Below are 20,196 nucleotides of genomic sequence, written 5' to 3'. Positions count from 1 at the left end.
GTGAAAAAAGTATTGGGCGTTTAATACCACGCGTGAAAACGGATATGAGGTTTAAACAGGGTAAAAAAAAAGATTCTTTCCTTAAACTTTTATACAACAAGACGTAACGGCGCAGCGTATAAAACACTATAATGTGTACACAACACCCACCCACACACACACACACACACGCACAGCGGTACAACCCTGGGCGTTTCGGAAAGCACTCTCGTGGATATCATATACCTGGTGCCGAGTACTTACCATTCCCTCCTAACCCCAACAGTCAGTGTGGTGTACACTGTATACTATTTGGTACACGTATGCATCACAGTTAGAAATCTGTAGTTAATTCTACACGCGTTGATGTCAATGTTATACACATGCAGTTTAGTGTGGATTTTGAGCTGGAAAGAGCTTGGCGTTGATTTCACATACGCAATAGTCAAAATAATTACTGTTCATTGCTACAGTAAGACTCGTGATGCTTAGTGGTTAATTTAACGTCAGTTGACCTTAAGATAACCACAGTTCTGTTTATATCCTAAGAAATTGAATTATGTAAATATGGCATTTACGCTATACTCAATCTAACATTACAGCAGTTTTAAATTAACTACTGGTATAGATGTTGAAACTACTAATGGTGTTCTTAAAACTGCTTTATGTCGGTAATGTTGAAAATATCTTAGAGAAGTAAAAAAAAATATCACCGTACACACACATTTCTACAGTCATTATACTAGGATTCAAACCATATTCTTGAGATTACCCGCCTAACGCCCTAACTCTATCGACTATCACTTACATTATTACATGTATCATATTTAAACGGGCATCGGAGTTCAACATTGCAACTGTTGCATAATATATAGAAAAAACATCTGTATTTGCTTTTTATGGAATAATGTCGTGACTCTATTTACGTACCTACTTAAAACATTTAAAAATAATATTATGTATAATTAATGTTTTCATGTATACTATATACTACTATCCAGTATCCGCTAATCACTAAGTTACCTTACATATTATGTAAAAAAAATATTACACACAATACCTACACATTATTTGCATGTTAAATACAGTTTAGATACGGCAGTTGTAATTGCTTTTACTGTCTTATGTTTATCTTTAAATCTAGTTGACTAGGTTAAAATAAGTGGTCCATTCTTAAGAAGTTGATGGCCATAATGTACCAGAAAATGATATTTGAGTTTAAAGGGGGATTCACACCTTTAGTGTACATAATATATTATATATAGTAAAATATAATCCATTATGTTCTGCTATCAATGCACGCAACTGAACTGACTGGGTCCGGACTCCCCCCCTCGTTTAAATGTGTTTGGAAAATTAGTTGGACGCCCTTCATGAACAACTCTAAAGAGTGGAGACATATCTTTCATAATATATGAAAAAATTAGGTATTGAATTTAATATAAATTTCAAAATTTCGAAATTTTTTGCCTACAATTGCTCTATATTTACTATTTAGTAACCGAACTATAACAAACAAGTATGTAGGTTCCCAATTGACTATTATTCAACGAGCAAAATCTTCTGTATAATTTTATTGTCGGTTCTACCGCTTATACAGGTATACTATTATGTACCTATACCGTGCGGTATACTAACGTGCATTATCATAAAACCTCGTAACCGGTAATTGGGGAGGTGAATGTTTAGAGAAAATACATTTTACTGAACGATTCGCATCGATTCGTGTTAATTATTCTTATGAAAATCGAGCGACCGCAGAAAGGGTGTTGGACTTTAAACAAGCAGGGAATCGTTATCGTTTTAAATTGTAATTCGCTCGCGGATTACCAACAAAACGATAAAATGTAACATTACGGAATAACGAATTTAGTTTTTGATATAGTACGGTAAGCACATATAACATATAAGTATATAATAATAAATAATATACGAAAGGTAAGTATTTTCCGTTCCTATAATACAAAGGTCTGGTAACGTGATCTATATATTACTATTATATGGAACACAGATTCAAAGTTTGCTCCGTAAAAGTTTTACGGTGACCAGGGCTAGGTCGGGACAGGTATAATTATTGCGAGCGCCAGCTGTTGTTCGCTCAGACCTGTATAATATGTATATCATAAATTATAATTTATGAACGCCCAGACCAAAACAAAATATTACAAATCTCAAAGCAAAAATCTGCCTAAGTACTGAAAATGTGCTCGATTTTTTAACGTTTAGGACGTGCGGTGGCTGTACATGACGTCGGCTAAATCATCATTATACAATAATAATAATATGTAAAAGACCGTCGCCGTATTCTAATCATAAAAACGTGTCCTCGATTTTGGCGCCTGTGCCTATATATATATATATAAATACGGCATACATAATATATATACACACACACACACACACAGAGGAGTAACCGTGGTATAAGTATATATATAATATATACAATCTGTACGTACCGGCGGCGGCGAGCTTCTCGAAGGGAAAACCGCCTCGGCAGTAACTATAGTAACACCCCTCGCATTGAATCCAATTTCTGTTCGGCCGGTTTTATCTCCTAAGCTACCCGTCGTCCCACTACCCCTCCGCCCACCCCTCCATCCAAACCACCCCCGTTCACCGCACACCGCCCGAAACGCCATTTTGTCTTCTCCCGCGTCGTACCCCCTCCGGAGGGATGCCCTCCGTCTCAACCACCTCGCCCCCCGACCACGAGCACGTATATATATTTTATTTTATTTTACTTTTTTTTTTTATATACGTCTTCTTCTCTCGAAATGATTACCTCGTCCTCTTTTTCATCCCTTCTTCTCGCATGGCTATTTTCTATAATTTTTTCCCCGACGTTTTTCCTTTTTACCCGAGAGCCTGCTGTAGCAGGGCTGTCTTTCGCAGCCAGTTTATATTTCGTTATTCTCTTGACTTCTGCGGGTTGTCCCGGATTTCGGAACAATCAATTCTACGGTCGAGGGGTGAAAAAAAACGAGCGAGATAAAGAGAAAAACACGAAATATGTTCATACGAATCTGTGGTGTGTGTGTGTACATTTTTGAAATATAATCGCAATACACAAGCCCGACCGGGAATCGACGATCCGATGAAGTGTGTCCCTCATCTTAAAAAAGTTATTTGGAAAGTCAATTTTTTGTCACGTGGTGATCAATATTACAGTTCTATAATATTCACTGCGTGTTAAATTATTTGTAATATAATATGTGACGTGTATTAATGTTTTCAGATATGATGTAAACTATTTGTTGAAGTGCTGCAAGTACCTATAAATGGCTATAATATAGTAACATCAATTATCACATAATATGTAACTATGTACGGCAAGAAACACTAAGAAAAAAAGTAATGATAAGTTTTTAATATTTGTACAGTGTACACATAGGTACTTTATATTAATATTATATTATTATAGAGTTATTATAATAATAATTAAAATTTAAAATTCTATATTATAGAATAATATATTATACGCGGACTAGCAATCAAGAAGTGCTTTGTTTATGTTTATTAAAATTATTTTAATATAGTAATAAAACTATTAATATTTTCGAAATAAATTATAATTTTTCACAATATTAGGATCAGGAATATAAAGTATGTACGTCCATATAAACACGAATATCTTATAATTCAAATATTATGTTTTTGTAAGAGCAATATTATAATATAATATTAATATTATTTTATTAATATAATAATTATTGATCAACGATTTCAATACTATTGAAGTCGACAATTTACTGAACACTCAAAATAATTACCACGTTCGAAAATAAATTGCCTAAACATAACTCCTTAAAATTGTCGTGTCGCATACTGTTCGTTCAACATCATAATATTATAATCACTGTACCGTCTGTACCATTACACATTAATCAAGTATGTGATAAAAATAAACAAATATATATTGATGTTTTTATGACAATACACTTTAACTGTACCTAACTCAATTTTAAATAATATAATATCAAATCGATTATAAATGAATGTTCAGGTTTATACAAATGTGGATTCCATACAAAAATAAGGTTGAGCATTTTTTTGTGTTTTCAATAATGTTGTTATCATTTTCACTTGTAGTTCGAATTTTCTTTTTTTAATTAACAAAAATGTTAGGGTTTAAATTCGATTTATTAATTTTATGAATTTTACGATGATAGGAATATTATAACGTTAACTTCTTAATAGGTGACTTTGACAACATAATAATATATTGAACTATTAAGACAATTATAATATATTAATATGTTTCCTACTGCACAATGTAATTTAAATATAATTTACATCTAATAATTGTTGCATGCCTTTATATACTAATCGAAATAATCAAGTAAATTAAGATTTTTATTTATAGCAAATAAAACAAAAAAAAACAAAATAACCCAACAAGCATAATAAACAATAATAATTATACCATCGTTTTTTTTTGTTCGGGATGACGGGCTCGGTGGTTAAATGTGGTTAAATGCGTTATAATAACGAGGTAAGAAAAACAAAAAAAAAAGCAGGTCTTCAATAGATCTGTTTACGAAAAGGAAGATTTCATCGGCAATAGTGATAATAATAATAATAATAATAATAATAATAACAAAAATCTCTTGGCAGAGTGTTGCGGTGCGAGCGAATTTACTTAAAACGAACGACGACCATTCTGTGGGACTACGGGCTTACGCTAAATCCTCTGTACCTTAAGACCTTCACTTATTCCGCGAAAGCAGTTTGTTTTTTCTTCGCGCACCCTGTCGCAGGTTTAAATATATATGTATATTGTATATAGACCTCTTCCCCCGTTTTGTCGTTTTTTTTTTTTTCATTTAGTTAATCGATTTGAAAACCGTAATATAAAAAAAAAAACACGTCGATGCGATAAAAGAAAAAAAAACAATAATGATAATCACAATAGTAATAATGTAATGCGTATACCCGCTAATTATTAAGTCACTGCCGGTTCGATGGGTTTACGCGTTATTATATAGGTTTAATTGAATCGGAGACATTAAAAAACACACACATTGGCCGTATAATATAATATGTACGAGCGCGAGCTAATGATATTATAATAAAAAGGGTACGGTTATATTATTATTATTCAGACATATTTAATGTGCTGCCGGGGTGTTAAACAAAACGACGCGTCACCATTAATTCGTTATTAACGGTCGGGCGGCCCCTAATGAACGGGGGTGCGTATATATTATATTTAGGGCATAGGTATATAGGTATATATATATATAATATGTACGTATGTACGTATGTATGTATGTATGTATGTATACTACGCATGCGTATGTATTATATATATGATATTACGATCTAACTGTAACCAGTGTAATCTAATTAATAATCATATGGTTGATACGGTTTTGCGTATATTTGTTATACATAGTATACAGTTTTACAGTAATAATTTCAAATTATCGGCCAAACTATGGGGGTGCTATTACTATATAAGATAGGAACACTTAGTTAAATTTTAGCTGCAACCCCGACTGGCTAGTTCCAAGACCTTTGAAATGTTGAACGTTTTTTGATTTTTTCTTTTACTTAAAATGTATTACTATATCATGATTAATGCACCATTTTAACGATTTTAATTTTAAAAACAATATACCAACTGACAACTGTATTACAAAAAAAAAAAAAAAAATCAGAGATGATTGTTAACAATAGACATCAAACTCAGCTTCTAACTTAGCTAGCACGACTCAGTTATGAGTTATGACACAAAAAAACCAGACATGACTTATACTACAACACCCAGTAATCAGCAGTGCGATTTGCACCATACTTTAAAAGACTTATAACCACAGAACATGTCCATAAAACTAAGGACACTCACGTAGCAAACGAGGTACCCACGTCCTACATCTAGCAATTCCTACCAAGAGTGATCCTAAAGAATTTAAATAGGTGCACCGGAGCTAGTTATATTAATAAAATATTAAGATCTCTAAAAAAAATGTATTTTATATATTTTATTTTATTGAACTAAAATTGTAGTTTATGAAGAGGAATTAATACGATGATTTTTATTCGTTCTACCTATATTATATTCTCTGACAACTAAATCATTGGAAAATATCCTGATAGACTTATTTTTTGTTCTAGGGAGCTGGTGAGTGTTGAGGATTTCACTCACATGTTTACCAAATGAAAATTATATTTAAATTTAATTAAAGTGTACATTGTGAAAACTTTTTTTTTTTACCAATAATCTAATTATTTTTATAATATTCATAATTTATTTGAATTACGAAATCTGTAATATATATACTTAATAATATATATATATATATAAAAACAAAATTACACTAATGGATTTAAACTGTCAGTTGTATAGAGTAATTACTAATTACTGATTAACCAAGCTTGCTCATCACCTTTTTTTCATAATGTTTGATAACTGTAGGAAACAACTCGTTCACATTTTGATTTAGATATAATAAATACATCAACATTTTCAAAAAAATGATCTGCTTAGTAATTTAAAGTAAAAACATTTGGTTCTTATTAGAGCAACGGCGTAGATATTAGATTGTGTCTTCACATCGCCTTCAATAATACAAAAAATCTCAAGTATACGAATATACACTGGTCTTTAAGTACATATATTCAAAAATTCCAAAAATCAGATTTTTAATAACTGCATTATACAAGAAATTTGATGACCATGCTTGGTGAATCACCCTGTACAAAAATACAATACGCCAAAGAAGAAAGAAGAATAAATGTATAATATAATGAAACATCTACTTACTCAGCTAGGTATTTATTTTGTATGCGTTACACTCTATGATGTATATTGACGAGTATCCTTGAAGTCGTGAATGTAAGACATGTGTACCGGGACGATGTTATTATCCACGTTTTCATCTCTTTTAAAAATAATTTGTGACATATTTATTAAATTGTTAACATGGCCTATATAAGCATTACTGTTACAGATTACGGAAATTAATATACATCATGCATGCAGTGTCTTATGGATAAAAAAAAACTGAATAATAATCGACAAATAATAATAGTTAAAACAATAATTAATATAATATGTATTTTGTGTTTTGTATTTTATTAATACAAATTTGTTTAATTTTTGGGCCAAACGCTTGAACTGTTTATTTTGACTCCCCTTTAATCCAGCCCTAATCATAGCTGTCGCCTGACCTATATAACATATTATTATATACATATGCGTGTGTGGATATACTATGTATTATATATAGATATATAGACCTTATACATTATAATATACGGTAATTATGTATTTTAACGCCTTTGTGTCATATACATATACACTGCTGCTGCAGTTAGACGAAGTCTATATGCAGCTAATATTTAATTATTACTCAGTGAAAAATCCCATGTGCCGGATAAATTTTCAAGTGATTAAGCAATTGCAGTGTCAGCCTGGCTCATGATTGGGCCCCAAAGCCTAAAATAAATTTAAAAAAAAATTTAAATTGCGTTATAATATATTGTAATAAAGTTAGTTTATTTTTAACTATGAAAACAATTAATTACTATTATAAATATTTAAATTATTTAAATTATTCTAGCCAACAAGGTTTTGCATATTTTTTTACAATTTGTACATATAAAAAAAAAATCAATAAACACAAATAAGATAAATAAAATAAATTATAAATTATATATAGGTATAATATTACCTAGTTTGTTTAAATTTATTGATGGAAGATCCTAACGTAAAGACGAATATTTTTTTATAGTCAAGAAGCAAAAACTAAAAAGAATAAAAAATAGGAAAAAATCTGTATAGAACAATTATATTATAATACCTATACACTATACAGTTGTTTTATTTCCTTTCTCGTTCGTCCTTAAAAATGTCACCATCATGTTCGTTTTGTATTAATTATGGTTATAGTGTTTCATCATTAAATCATATTATAGGTACCTTGGACGATTTTTGATGTTTAAAACATTTAAATGCTTAATAAATAAATACTATACAATATACAATGTACAAAAAAAAAACAAAATAAAAAACACACGATTCAATAATCTTTTAGTTCTTGTCACATTATTACCAATAAATATAGTAAACTCACTTTTCAGTTTTCAATCAGATTACATAACTGTATAGCAGGGGCGTGTTCAGAAAATTTATGTGGGGGGGGGGCTCAAGTAAAATTGAAGGAGCTAGTCTTTGCTAGAACTATTATACTAATATATAATAATATAATATATACATTCAAAAATGAAAGAACAAAATCTAGTTTTCTTGATTTTTTACTCAATTCATTTAAAACTTCTTCTGCTGTTAGTGGAATTTCTTTATGAACAGATAACATAGCTAAGCCATTAAGTCGAGTCTAAAACCAAAAAAAAATATTTAAAAAATTGATATAAATTTTTATTTTAATATCCAGAAAAACCTCAGTCATTGTGTTTCCTAGATAAGATTTCAATCTTTTAAGACAAGAAAACGTTCTCTCGGGGGTGGTTGTTGAAACAGGTAAAGTGCATAGTATTTTTAATAGAAAATGTATATTGGGAAATATATCTTTATCACACTGTCTTAACGCTTCTAAACAACTTTTTGGATATTTTACATGCTTATTAAGTTGGGTATACCATATTTGTAGTTTAGCTTTAACTGTTAGCTTGTCAGTATCGAGGTAAAATTCAACAAGTTCATCAAAGTTTTCTGAATAAGTTCCAGAAAATAAACACTGAAAGCCTAAAAAACAAATTTATATTTTGAGTACCTATTAAAAGTATATTAAAAATTATTCTTTGTCCAACCTTTGAATATATTTTTATGACATAAAAATCTTGCTTCTAATTGCTAAATGAATGAGTCCATGTATGGAATAGCAACAGTTACACGATAATAAGTTTCTGGTGTAAGGGTTAGGTTTTACAACAAACTATTCTTTAATCTATGCACCAAACTACCAAAGTGTACGCCATTAGGCTGACACTGACTGCAGTGCTGACACATAAATTTAATATTAAATAGTAATAAGACGCAATTGCTTTAGTTTCGGCAACTACGGGGCAGTTTACATATTCGATGTTGGAAGCATTTAACGATGAAATACGAGAAATTGTATGATAATATAATTTGACAAGTACATTATAAAGATGCATTATTTGTTTTATAATAAAAAATAAAAAATAATACAGTCAACCCCCCCTCCCCTGTGAGCACGCCCCTGTTGTATAGTGTATACACATTATACATTACCTAAGTAGATACTTACGATATTATATTAGTTTGATACTGAATTGATAGTAGATAATGCATAGGAAATAAAAACAATGACAAATGGTCTGTAACTACATATTATTATACGTGGGTACTAATATTACACATTTGAACAATATTATACAATACGGAGTAGCCTATTTAACGTAAGACACTCATTATTTCAGAAAAATTTAACTTTTTGACAATATTTCTTTTACATTTTTGGAAAATAATAGTTACACGTTTTTTAATATTTTAATTTTTAAATGGAAAAACAACCCTTTTACATATTTTTAATTATTATTCCACCGAACCAGAATATTATTCGGAGTATTTAGACACATAAAAATCAAGTAAAACAAGTAGCTTATTATTCTGTATTCATAACCATAAGTAAGTATTTAAAGTTTTGTCGAGCGGAATAGTGGACACACATTTTGCGGCGTACCCAAAAACCCACTCCACTCCGCGCATCTAAACTTTAAATACTTAAAACTCATAAGTTTCTCGTACAAAATTCGAAACGCTCCTCCTTATTCTGCATGGTCATCTTCATTAACAAAAAGTAAAAATTAGAAAAATTATAACGATACAAAATTGGAAAAATGTTTTTTAGAAAAAGTTTGGAAGGTACATAAACAACTTAAAGTTATGTAAAATAAATAATTATTTTCAAAAACGTCATTAATTTCTGAAATAATCTTACGTCAAGTTTATCATTCGGTATATTACCTGAGTCGCAAAGGTCGCATTATACTGCAGCTGGAGTGCTGCGTTATAATAACGCTCGTGTCGAGGTTCGTGATTAAGTATGATTTCCACACAGCTATAATAATAACAATACGCGCGGACACGTAACCGTATTGTATATAATAATAATTTTTATCATTTCCAAGTCGACAAAATTATGTGAGCTGCCACGTTACGTTATCTGCTACACCTGCAACCCTATCTCATAGTATATATTATATTACATTACCATATAAACTATATATTATTATTATAGGGTAAATTGCACTTTTATTTCAGTACCTACGTGCCACTGGTGCACTCCATCGCATCTGTATTAACGCTTTACGCTCGAACCATCTGTTGACTGATTATAACATGTACTGTGCAATTGTGATAACTTAAAACCTATTCAGATTTATACACATTTGGAAGATAGTTGACGTATAAATTAACTAGATAACATTATACTTACATAGATAAAAAATGATGACAATTTAAAACTTTTATATAATAATCTACCAATATTTTTTAAAATATTTTTATAACTATAAGAGTAGGAAGCTTATAATTTCTATTAAATAATTATAAGACTCTTCAATAATAATCATATACGAGGTTAGGTTATTATTTATTGTACATTATTATACATATTATATAACAATTATACATCAATAAAATATCAAAATACATTTTATATATATATAATAGTAACACATGGTGCCTATGGTTAAAATTATACTATTGTCCAAAGACACCACCGCCGTGATTGTTAGGGGTGGTAGCTCGATTTTTCTTTGTGGGGTGGGTAGGATAATTGATTACGAGATTAATTGTGTGAAACCAAATGGGTATACTAAATACTGTTACTACTTAATTATGTTATATTGAATCTATTTATATACAAATACATATAGCTTACAGATTAACTTTCAAGCATAATCTAAAAATCTAACTATTAATTAAGATCGAAATGTTTCAACATATTGTGAAACAAAATAAGTAGTTGTATTGAATGCACACGGGTAATACATTTATTAAAATTTATATATTTTAAGGCCCATCACTCCAAAATATAAAATTAGCCTCCCAAAACATATATATAATAATAAATTATTTATTACTATGAAAATGGGCACTTGGAAGTTTAAATATATTTATAATTATTCATTAAAATATAATATATAATGTGATAATCAAACCATTAAAACTTAATCTATAGAAGGTATAACAGAAAAATCTGAAAAATGAAATAACTTTTGTTATACAAACAATATTTAATAATTGTATATAAAATAATTTATAGGCGCTTTCGAGTTTCACTATACAACCCCTTACAGTGTAACATTTATTATTTTTGGTTTTTAATACTAAAATAAAAAATAAAAATTCAAAATATCCAATTTGTAAATCTATTTTTTACACAAACTTTGATGATGAAAATGTTTATTTAAATTGGGTAATTTATTTTTTACAATTTTTTAAAACTTCAAAATGTTTTTGGTGTAAATTAATTTGAAATGCAATAACTTTTTTCAAAATAATACTTTTGGGAATTTACAGTCATAAGTTTATTTAATTTCTTAAGTTATTTATTAGCCATGTATTTTTCATAATTGTTGTCACACGTTTAACTATAGTATCAATTTTTTTTTATTGGTCAGTGCGTTCTGTTAGACACTGCAGTATATACGTGGAAATATATTCAAGAAAATCAATTAAAATATTCATTTAATATGATTTCTGTTGTATTCAGATAAATAATATAAAGCTCGTGAAAAAATGGGAACGAGGCTATATAGACCCCAAAATAAGCTTAGGTACTAGTTATTATTAAGGTCTGCTGTGCGCCTGTGCATCGATCATATGACACCGTGGTATACAACTATACAAGAGCAGCTTTTGTTTATATTGTGTTCCTAAGTTCGATTATTGTTTTACTGACGATTTCCCGTCTATTTTTTATATAAAATATGATTCACTAGAGGTGGCGCCAACGTTTACACATGTCATGACTTTGCGGGTTTGTCACATATATAGTTCATACGCATATATTTATAACTCTTTATACCGATAGGTACTTTGTTCTCTAATGATGTGTGTGGTTTATTCATTGAAGTAAATGACACATTCGTTTGTTTGCAGGGTCTTGTATTTTTTTTTCCTATGAAAGCTTTATTTATATATTTTTTTTCGTATGTATGAGTTTAGCTTACCGTTTAGCGGTCCTATTTTCTATACATCCTTTGACAAAACAAAATCGAAAAAAAATATCATAACAATGCGTAATAAATATAGATACCTATAATAATATAAAATAAGTGAAATTTATTATTTCAAATATACAAAATATACAATCGTATTATAACAAAGAGTATTTCGTAAAATTGTATTGTAGAATACCCCTCATACACATTGGTTGTCGTACCATTGCAGTGAATCACACACGTTTTAATGTTTTATACTTAGGTTTAGGTAATAGCCAATATAGGTACCTGGTGTACCTACGTATACCATGTGGCGTGTGTACCGCAATATATAATAATAAAACGCACATTTTTTGTTTCAATAAAACCACCGGCAGACGCGTTATAATATTATATTATTGGTTATCGTCTATAATGTAATATATATTTATGCCTACTTTGGAGAATTACCCTTATATGGGTTTGCTATAATATGGATTTCGGATACACAAAAACGATAACGTTATCCGTTTTATCTTTCCACACGACATTTTACGTCGACGTCGACATTTTACGCGTACCTATTAGAAAACCGACACGGAAATCGCAACGCAGTTTTTTTATTATTTACAATATATTATTACAGTAATGCAGGGCATTTCCGTGTCGGAGTCGGCGCGGTTATAACATAATATATTATTATGTTATACAATATATACTACATAAGTGTGTGTGCTTATATAATATATATATAGGTACCTGGTACATGTATAACAAAATATGATAAGAAAAGTGAAGAAAGAATGCCAAGCTCCTATAGTATTCCTCGTATTCGCGTTTTTCGATGCATAAAATATCATATTGCGCAATGTATTATTATTATTATTATTGTGTGTAGTGGGATCTATGTATTATGTGTATAATATTATTATTATATAAATGTGCACTGCGCGGACTGCAAGCGAATCCGTTCATATCGCCCCGAAAGTGTTTTCGTTGTAATTTCGGCGTCGAACCCGTTTTCTGTCGCGCCAAGCCGCCAACCATATTTTCGGATCGTATATTTTTTTATTATATTATACAAACACGGAACACATATAAATATATTATTTATTATATATTTATTTCAATAATATCTGTTATCAGAACGTATTACACACACCCACATATATAATACAATATACAACGAACAATGCACAACAATAGGAATCCAAGTATCGCTGAGGATTAGGCGAATAATAATAATAACAATATTATGGAGGTCTTAGGATTTCAATATCGCGGTACGTATAATATATTACATAACATAATATAATATAACAACTTATTCATAATGCATTATATTATAATATTTGTATAGAAATGTATAGGTATATAGAGTATATAGACGAAACGGGGATCAAAATATTTTGGTTGTGGTGTTATAATAGTCCCATCGCCATATTAATACATATATAAATTATAAACACATAAATTGATGTATAGATAACAAACCGTATATTTAAAAGTAGGTACGAAAAATACCCAAACAAAAGTTTTATAATGTAAGGAATATTATAATTTAAGTAGGTACCTACGTAAAAACCTAACGACCCCTCCCCCCGCTATCCCGTGTGGTGTGTATAATATGTATGTATGTATAATATAATATAATACTCACATATTATTGTATACGCTGCAGCCGATGATAATATAGTGGAATGCATTTTCCGTTTCAAAAAAACAAAAATTATTATGTTTGTATTTCTCTTCAACACTCATTATTATTACAGTAAAACGTAGAACAAAAAGAAAAAAATGTATAAATTCACCTAACTACACGAATAATGTCGTACAATAATAATTATTTAGTAGTATTTTTTTTCATATATAATATATTATAATATAAAATACACGTTACACAAAACGGTTATACATTGCGTATGTGGAAATATTATTCTATACACAATGTTATTGATTAAAATAATAATAATAATAATAATAATAATAAAAACATGTACACAATATATTATAGGTATATCACTATAAATTGAACGACCCTACAATTTTTATTGACTTTAAAATAATTTTAGAAATACATATTATTTATTACACGGAAACAAAAATGAAAACCTGTGGGTACAACACAATATGTTTCCTTAAAAATAATAAAACATTGTCACAAGCTTGAACGGTCCTGATTTTTTGAATTTTTTTTACTTATATAATATGTATAATGTATATACTGTATACCATACAGGTATAGACCGTGGCATACGCTTATATTACAAACATCGAATTAATCGGAAACGTTTCTATTCAACATTTCAAACCAATTTACCGTCGTAGTATCTCACGTTCTGAAAATTCAAGTAAATTCTACAAGTTCCATAAAAAAATTTAGAAAAATTGTTTATCGATTGTTTTAGATATGAGTATTATATTATCATATAATATGTAATATATTATAATAAATTGATTTTCGATGTTGCGCATGAATGATTATTTTCAGAGAAAATTACGATTTTATACTATTATTATATAATATTATACTATTTTAAGAAATATATGTAACTCGTGTAATCTTGACATTTTGATGAAATAATTAAAATTCTGAGATCTAGTTTAAAAATAGTGTCAAGATTTGTGTAAAAAATGTCTCGTCGCTTTGTATACGTAGGTAGGTAAGTAGGTACTCGTTTCGGCAATCATAAAAAATATATGAATGGATATTTTCCTACGCAGGTATATAATATTTTTTACAAAACGGAAACATGTGATTTATTATAATATATAATATTGGACTAGGCGAATGGTTCTATATTATTGCCGTAATAAATAATAATATAATATATACTCAAAAACTAGGTATTCAAATACACATTATGTGGGTATCGTATACACACTGTACAAAATACGCATAATAATTATAATATGCATACCGTTCGTATATGAAACAAATAATTATAATAATAATATGATAGAATTACACAATACATGTTATGTTATGTACATTTAGTACACAATAAGTTAGGGCGTAGGATAAAATAATAATAATAATAATAATATACATTGCAGGTCTGGGATATTTTTTAGTGGCGAGAAGTCGAGGCAACCGTATGGCGTATATACAGAGTGAGCCACGGAAGACGCGGTTTTCCAGCGATACGCGCCTTATGTACCGCGTGGTAAGCGGCAATCCACTCTGCAATATGGATATAGGTCAGCAAAAAGTCAAACGACAATATTGGTATAATATGTAAAAGGGGTGGGTGGGCAACGTTCTACAATGTGGGTGCGACAGACAAAACTAAAATACCCACCACGCCGATGGTCTTACATTTTTTAAATAATGGGACTCGTCTCTGTAGTATAAGAGTAATAAATCGCACAGAAAAAATGGTAAATCTCGATGTTTCGCGAAGTTCAAAATGTGTCGAAGGTGAGTCAGTCTTCCGATGGCCCCATATAGTATATGGAGTGTCCCACAAAGTACGAACTTATAGAATCTGGCGACATTTTTAAAATAAGTGGTTGGCACCACTAAGGTTCTCGTAATTTTTATTATTTACTAATTACTCCGTTTTGTTTCTTATTTTTGTTGGTAAATATATAGAAATAAATGCATTTTCATTAAAAACTCTAATGATTTATTCATTTTTTAATAAGTACAATGTACAATTTACATGGGTGCTTTATGGGATACCCTGCAGCATATAATACCTATTATATTAATCGTTTCTATTCGACTGTGTGAAGGGGATGGGAAGCATTTAGAGAGGTAGAGGGGACTTCGGCGTCAAACACATAATGTATTTATACATAACTCACACAATATGTACAAAACACGTAAATTATTTACACTTATTTAATATACAGGGTGGGTTTTCCGGGTTTCTCGGGTTAACCTTATGGGGAAACCACGGTACACACCCATTTGGTACTTATACACGATTTTAAGCTAATATACACAAAATACAAAATACGTACAAACCACGACGGCGGCACAGGCGAGCGATTAGAGCATGGCAGCGGTGGCGGCGTGCATTTGCGCCAACTCGGCGTGTTGCTTGACGGTCCGGCCACCGCCGTCCACCTGCTGCAGCTGCTGTTGCTGCGGTTGTTGGTGCTGTTGTTGCTGCTGCTGCTGCTGCTGTTGGTGGTGGTGGTGGTGGTGATGTGGTTGCTGTTGCTGTTGCTGCTGTTGCTGCTGCTGCTGCTGGTGGTGGTGGTGAAGATGATGGTGGTGGTGTAGTTGGTCTTCGACTAGGTTGTCGACGCCCGCGTCCACCTCTTCGTCGTCTTCGTCACCGTCTTCGTCGTCGTCGTCGTCGTCGTCGTCATCGTCACCGTCACCGTCGACTTCGTCACCACTGTCGGCACCGCCCGCGACAGACGCACCGCCGTCGCCGTCGTCCATTTCCTCTTTGAAGTCCAACAGGTCTTCAACCGTGTACCGGACGCTCCCTCCGGTCCGCTCTTCACGTCAGACGGGCGTCCGCGTGCCTTCGCTGCCGGAATTCCCGCCGCCGCCACCACCGCCACCGCCACCTGCACCCTGTCCGCCGCCGTACTGTTGCTGACAAGACGACGACGACGATGACCGGTTGCCGCCGTTGGCCTGTGCCTGCAGCGAACCCGGCGAACCCGCGGGCTGGTAACCGCCGAACCCGGACGCGTGCTGTTTGGCCTTGAGCCGGAGGCTGGCGATGCTGCTGGACATGACGTTGCACGGCTCGGCAGGCCGGTGGTGGTACACGGAGTACGGTGTGGTGGGTGGACAGTACGGTGGCCCGTTCTGCGGTGCGGGCGTCGGCAACATGGATCCGGCCGCCGAAGTGGCCGCGTTGAAACAGTTGACCGGCGCCTGGTGGTGATGATGGTTCACTGTACCCAGCGGATTCACTGACCACGGGAACGTCTTCGATCCCAACGGGCTCGGCACCTGCGTAGTATACGTCGACATATTTATTACTATTTTTAATACTAACATTTATCATAATGTGTATGCAGGTAAACAAGTTAGGAGAGCATACTCTTCGAGCGTGCTAAATTCCGGTTTCTAAACGTACCCATGTTTAATTCAATACAATAAACTATAATTCCAGGTACGAATTAAAAAGAATTCGGTAACCTTTATATTTTAGTGCCGATATTTTTAATATTCGCCAGTATAAATGTATAATTTTACTTTGAATAGAACCGTGGTAAAATCTTGACACTGCAAATAATCGTAACCATATACAGTAACTAGCCTATATATTATGGTCTATTAATGAATAACTTAATATTTTATATTAACAATTTTAACTACATAACTAACGGACGGATAGGTACAACGGGGATATAACTTATATTTAGAAACCAAAAACGACTGTTATAATAATATAATATTGAGGTCTGCAGAGTGATTTTATTTTATAATATATTTTTAGCTTAATCAAATTTCGACGAAAATGCAATATTTTTCAGCCATTTATACAATAATATTATGCATATGTTTATCAAGTGGTTACACACATGGGCAGTGCCAAAGTACGTTAAAATTTAGAGAAAAACTAATATTAAAAAATCGACCAAACGTATTCATAAAAATGCAGCACCAGAATATAGGGAATGTATCGTATGCCGTAACTTGCAAAAAGTAAATATATTTAAAAAATCGGTAAAAAAAATTCTTACCTTAGTCGCCCAATTGTTGTATGACGTGTAAGCTGTACTGTACAGCGAGTCCGTGTCAGTGAATGGCTGCATGAGGCCGTTGAATTGCGTTCCGAACCCGTTCTTAAAGTCCACGGCCGCAGCCGCAGCGGCGTTCATCGCGTTCCTCTCGCGTTTCCGCCACTTGGCCCTCCGGTTTTTGAACCACACCTGTGTACCATATAAAATGTTTTCAATAAGTGGGAATAGTTATCACACAGGTATTTTAAGACTATTGTTTTTTTTAAAAATTCTTTTCGGTTTTAATAAATTCTATTTTTTTTCTTCAGTCGCTTCTCGTTATATATGAAATTGATTTGAACGACAATATCTACGACTTCGCCATCTAATGTCTAAATAATATCTAATATTATTTAATACAGGAGGTGTGTATTACATGTCTATAGGGATGTATTCGATTTTAATAATCCGATTGATCACAGCGATCACCACGTTTGGTGTAGGTACCTATATAATATAATATATGCGCATTTGACAATTTTTTTTTTAATTCGCTTGGGATCTAAGAATTGTTCCAAAATACTATTAGAGGATGGAGATGAGCATATCTGTCTATATTGACTTAAATACTTCGAGATTATCGCTTCTAAGTTTGTCGTTCCAATTAATGACTTTTAATTTTTTTGGGTATCACCGTTCCTAAGTTTTCTTCCGTTCCTGTTTTTGCCATTCCGTGGTATGTTTGTTCCAAGTATAACGCTATATAAGTATATAACATGTTCATAATACATTATGTTCATATTGTGTAATTTTATTTCGAGTCTTAAAAAATTTGAATTGGAAATACCTAACCGAAACCTTGATTCAAAATAATTTGACGAACCAAAACCGCCACGGGTTCAGTCCCTGCGGCGTGGCTGTATAATAAATCAGTTGGCAGGCCTTATTATTATTAATATATAGTTTAGCTGACGCGCGTTTATTATTTTTATCCGTCTGCCATACGGTTCCCGTCTCAGACGGGGTTAAGGGATAAAACGAATTACAATAAAAACGCGATGCGCTTGACTAATAATGTCTTTGATTTATTCTACCGTTTTTATAACACTTGTGTAATATTTATGTTACGAGAATCGTTGTTTCCTACACGACGCGCACGATAATCATGCAGGCTTCACGAGCGCTGCATGATTACCGTATGCAACCACGGTATATTATACACGATGCGCGTGATAGCGATTATATACAGTTGTGCAATCCCCGATAGCGCACGATAAGACTCTGTAGCTCGGTAACTCGGTGTAGCTAAGCGATTTTATCAGGGAAATGTGCACATTTTATTAACGGCCAGTTCAACAGGTTTATGCGAAAATATGCGAACGCCTGCACGGCGACGTGATGTATAATAATATAATAAATTAGATACATTCGTCGTCGACGGGGTTAGGATATACAGGTGTATAGGTATAGAAAAAAATATAAATCATCAGAAGAAATTGCAAACTCGTAACTCGACAGTTATATTGTTTTAGTATCTACATCAAACACTTTTAAAGTGTTAACCAGTAATACCTTATTACCTACAAGTTACAACCTACCTATATATTAACAATTTCTATTATTTTCATTTATACGATATTATGGTTCACCTTCGCACTATACATCATATAATATATTATATAGACACTGATATAGCGATATTAAAATAAGCGTTTAATAATTTACAATTTACGATTTTTTAAATCTATATCAACAACTATCCTGCAGTAGTACAAATATTGAATATATCAAATAAATATAGGATTACTTGCAGCTATAGGTAGGTGTAACTACCCAATTTTAATATGAAGATTTTTCCAATATTATTATTATATTATTTCTAATATGGTTACATTTCACACTTGTTTAAAAAATGTCTGTATGTATCGAAACATTCGAAACGTAGATTATTTCCAGCTTCCCGTTGTAATAATATTATACTATTATACACGATATAAAAATAATTTTTGGCGTTTTGGTTAGCGGGGATATCGGAGTGGGATGTCTACCTACTGTAGTCCAGACGCCGTCGGCAGCCCCTAACAGTGGCGTATTTAGGAATTTTGATAGGGGGGGGGGGATGAAATATATTATAATAGGTACACTCAATAAATATGAATATAATATACATTTTTAAAATCCTCTAACTTGTTGAGTTTAGTGTGGATCAAGGTGAAATAAGAATTAACACAAATTGTATAGTACTTAATAGCATTTATTATAAATTCATACTAACGACAATCCTGTGTTTAATACGATAAACAAAAAAAATAGTTATAATACAAAATCCTGTTTTCTATTTTTTTGGATGCTCAGTTCATCGATAAGCTTATCTGGCATGATTATTGTATTGACCGGTGACATGCAAATAAAGCCAACACATTAAGAGGACGCTACTCC

At 31.9% G+C, this 20,196-nt stretch overlaps 1 protein-coding gene across 6 annotated transcripts in view; it reads right to left on the bottom strand.

Annotated features, from left to right (window-relative positions):
• Positions 1 to 16,553: 16,553 nt before the first annotated feature.
• Positions 16,554 to 20,196, bottom strand: part of LOC100167981 (pituitary homeobox homolog Ptx1) — a 40,720-nt gene continuing 37,077 nt past the window's right edge. For all 6 annotated transcript variants that reach the window (XM_008182245.3, XM_003242711.4, XM_001949186.5 and 3 more), the window contains exons 5-6: positions 17,779 to 17,967; positions 16,554 to 17,041 (exon numbers count right to left, since the gene is read on the bottom strand). In XM_008182245.3, the coding sequence (XP_008180467.1) occupies positions 16,583 to 17,041; positions 17,779 to 17,967 (648 nt within the window). In that variant the 3' untranslated portion in view covers positions 16,554 to 16,582. The remainder of the gene's footprint in view (positions 17,042 to 17,778; positions 17,968 to 20,196) is intronic.

Source organism: Acyrthosiphon pisum, chromosome A1 (genome assembly GCF_005508785.2).
Source record: "Acyrthosiphon pisum isolate AL4f chromosome A1, pea_aphid_22Mar2018_4r6ur, whole genome shotgun sequence".
NCBI classification, from domain to species: Eukaryota; Metazoa; Arthropoda; class Insecta; order Hemiptera; family Aphididae; genus Acyrthosiphon; species Acyrthosiphon pisum.
This window is presented reverse-complemented; position numbering and strand designations above follow the sequence as displayed.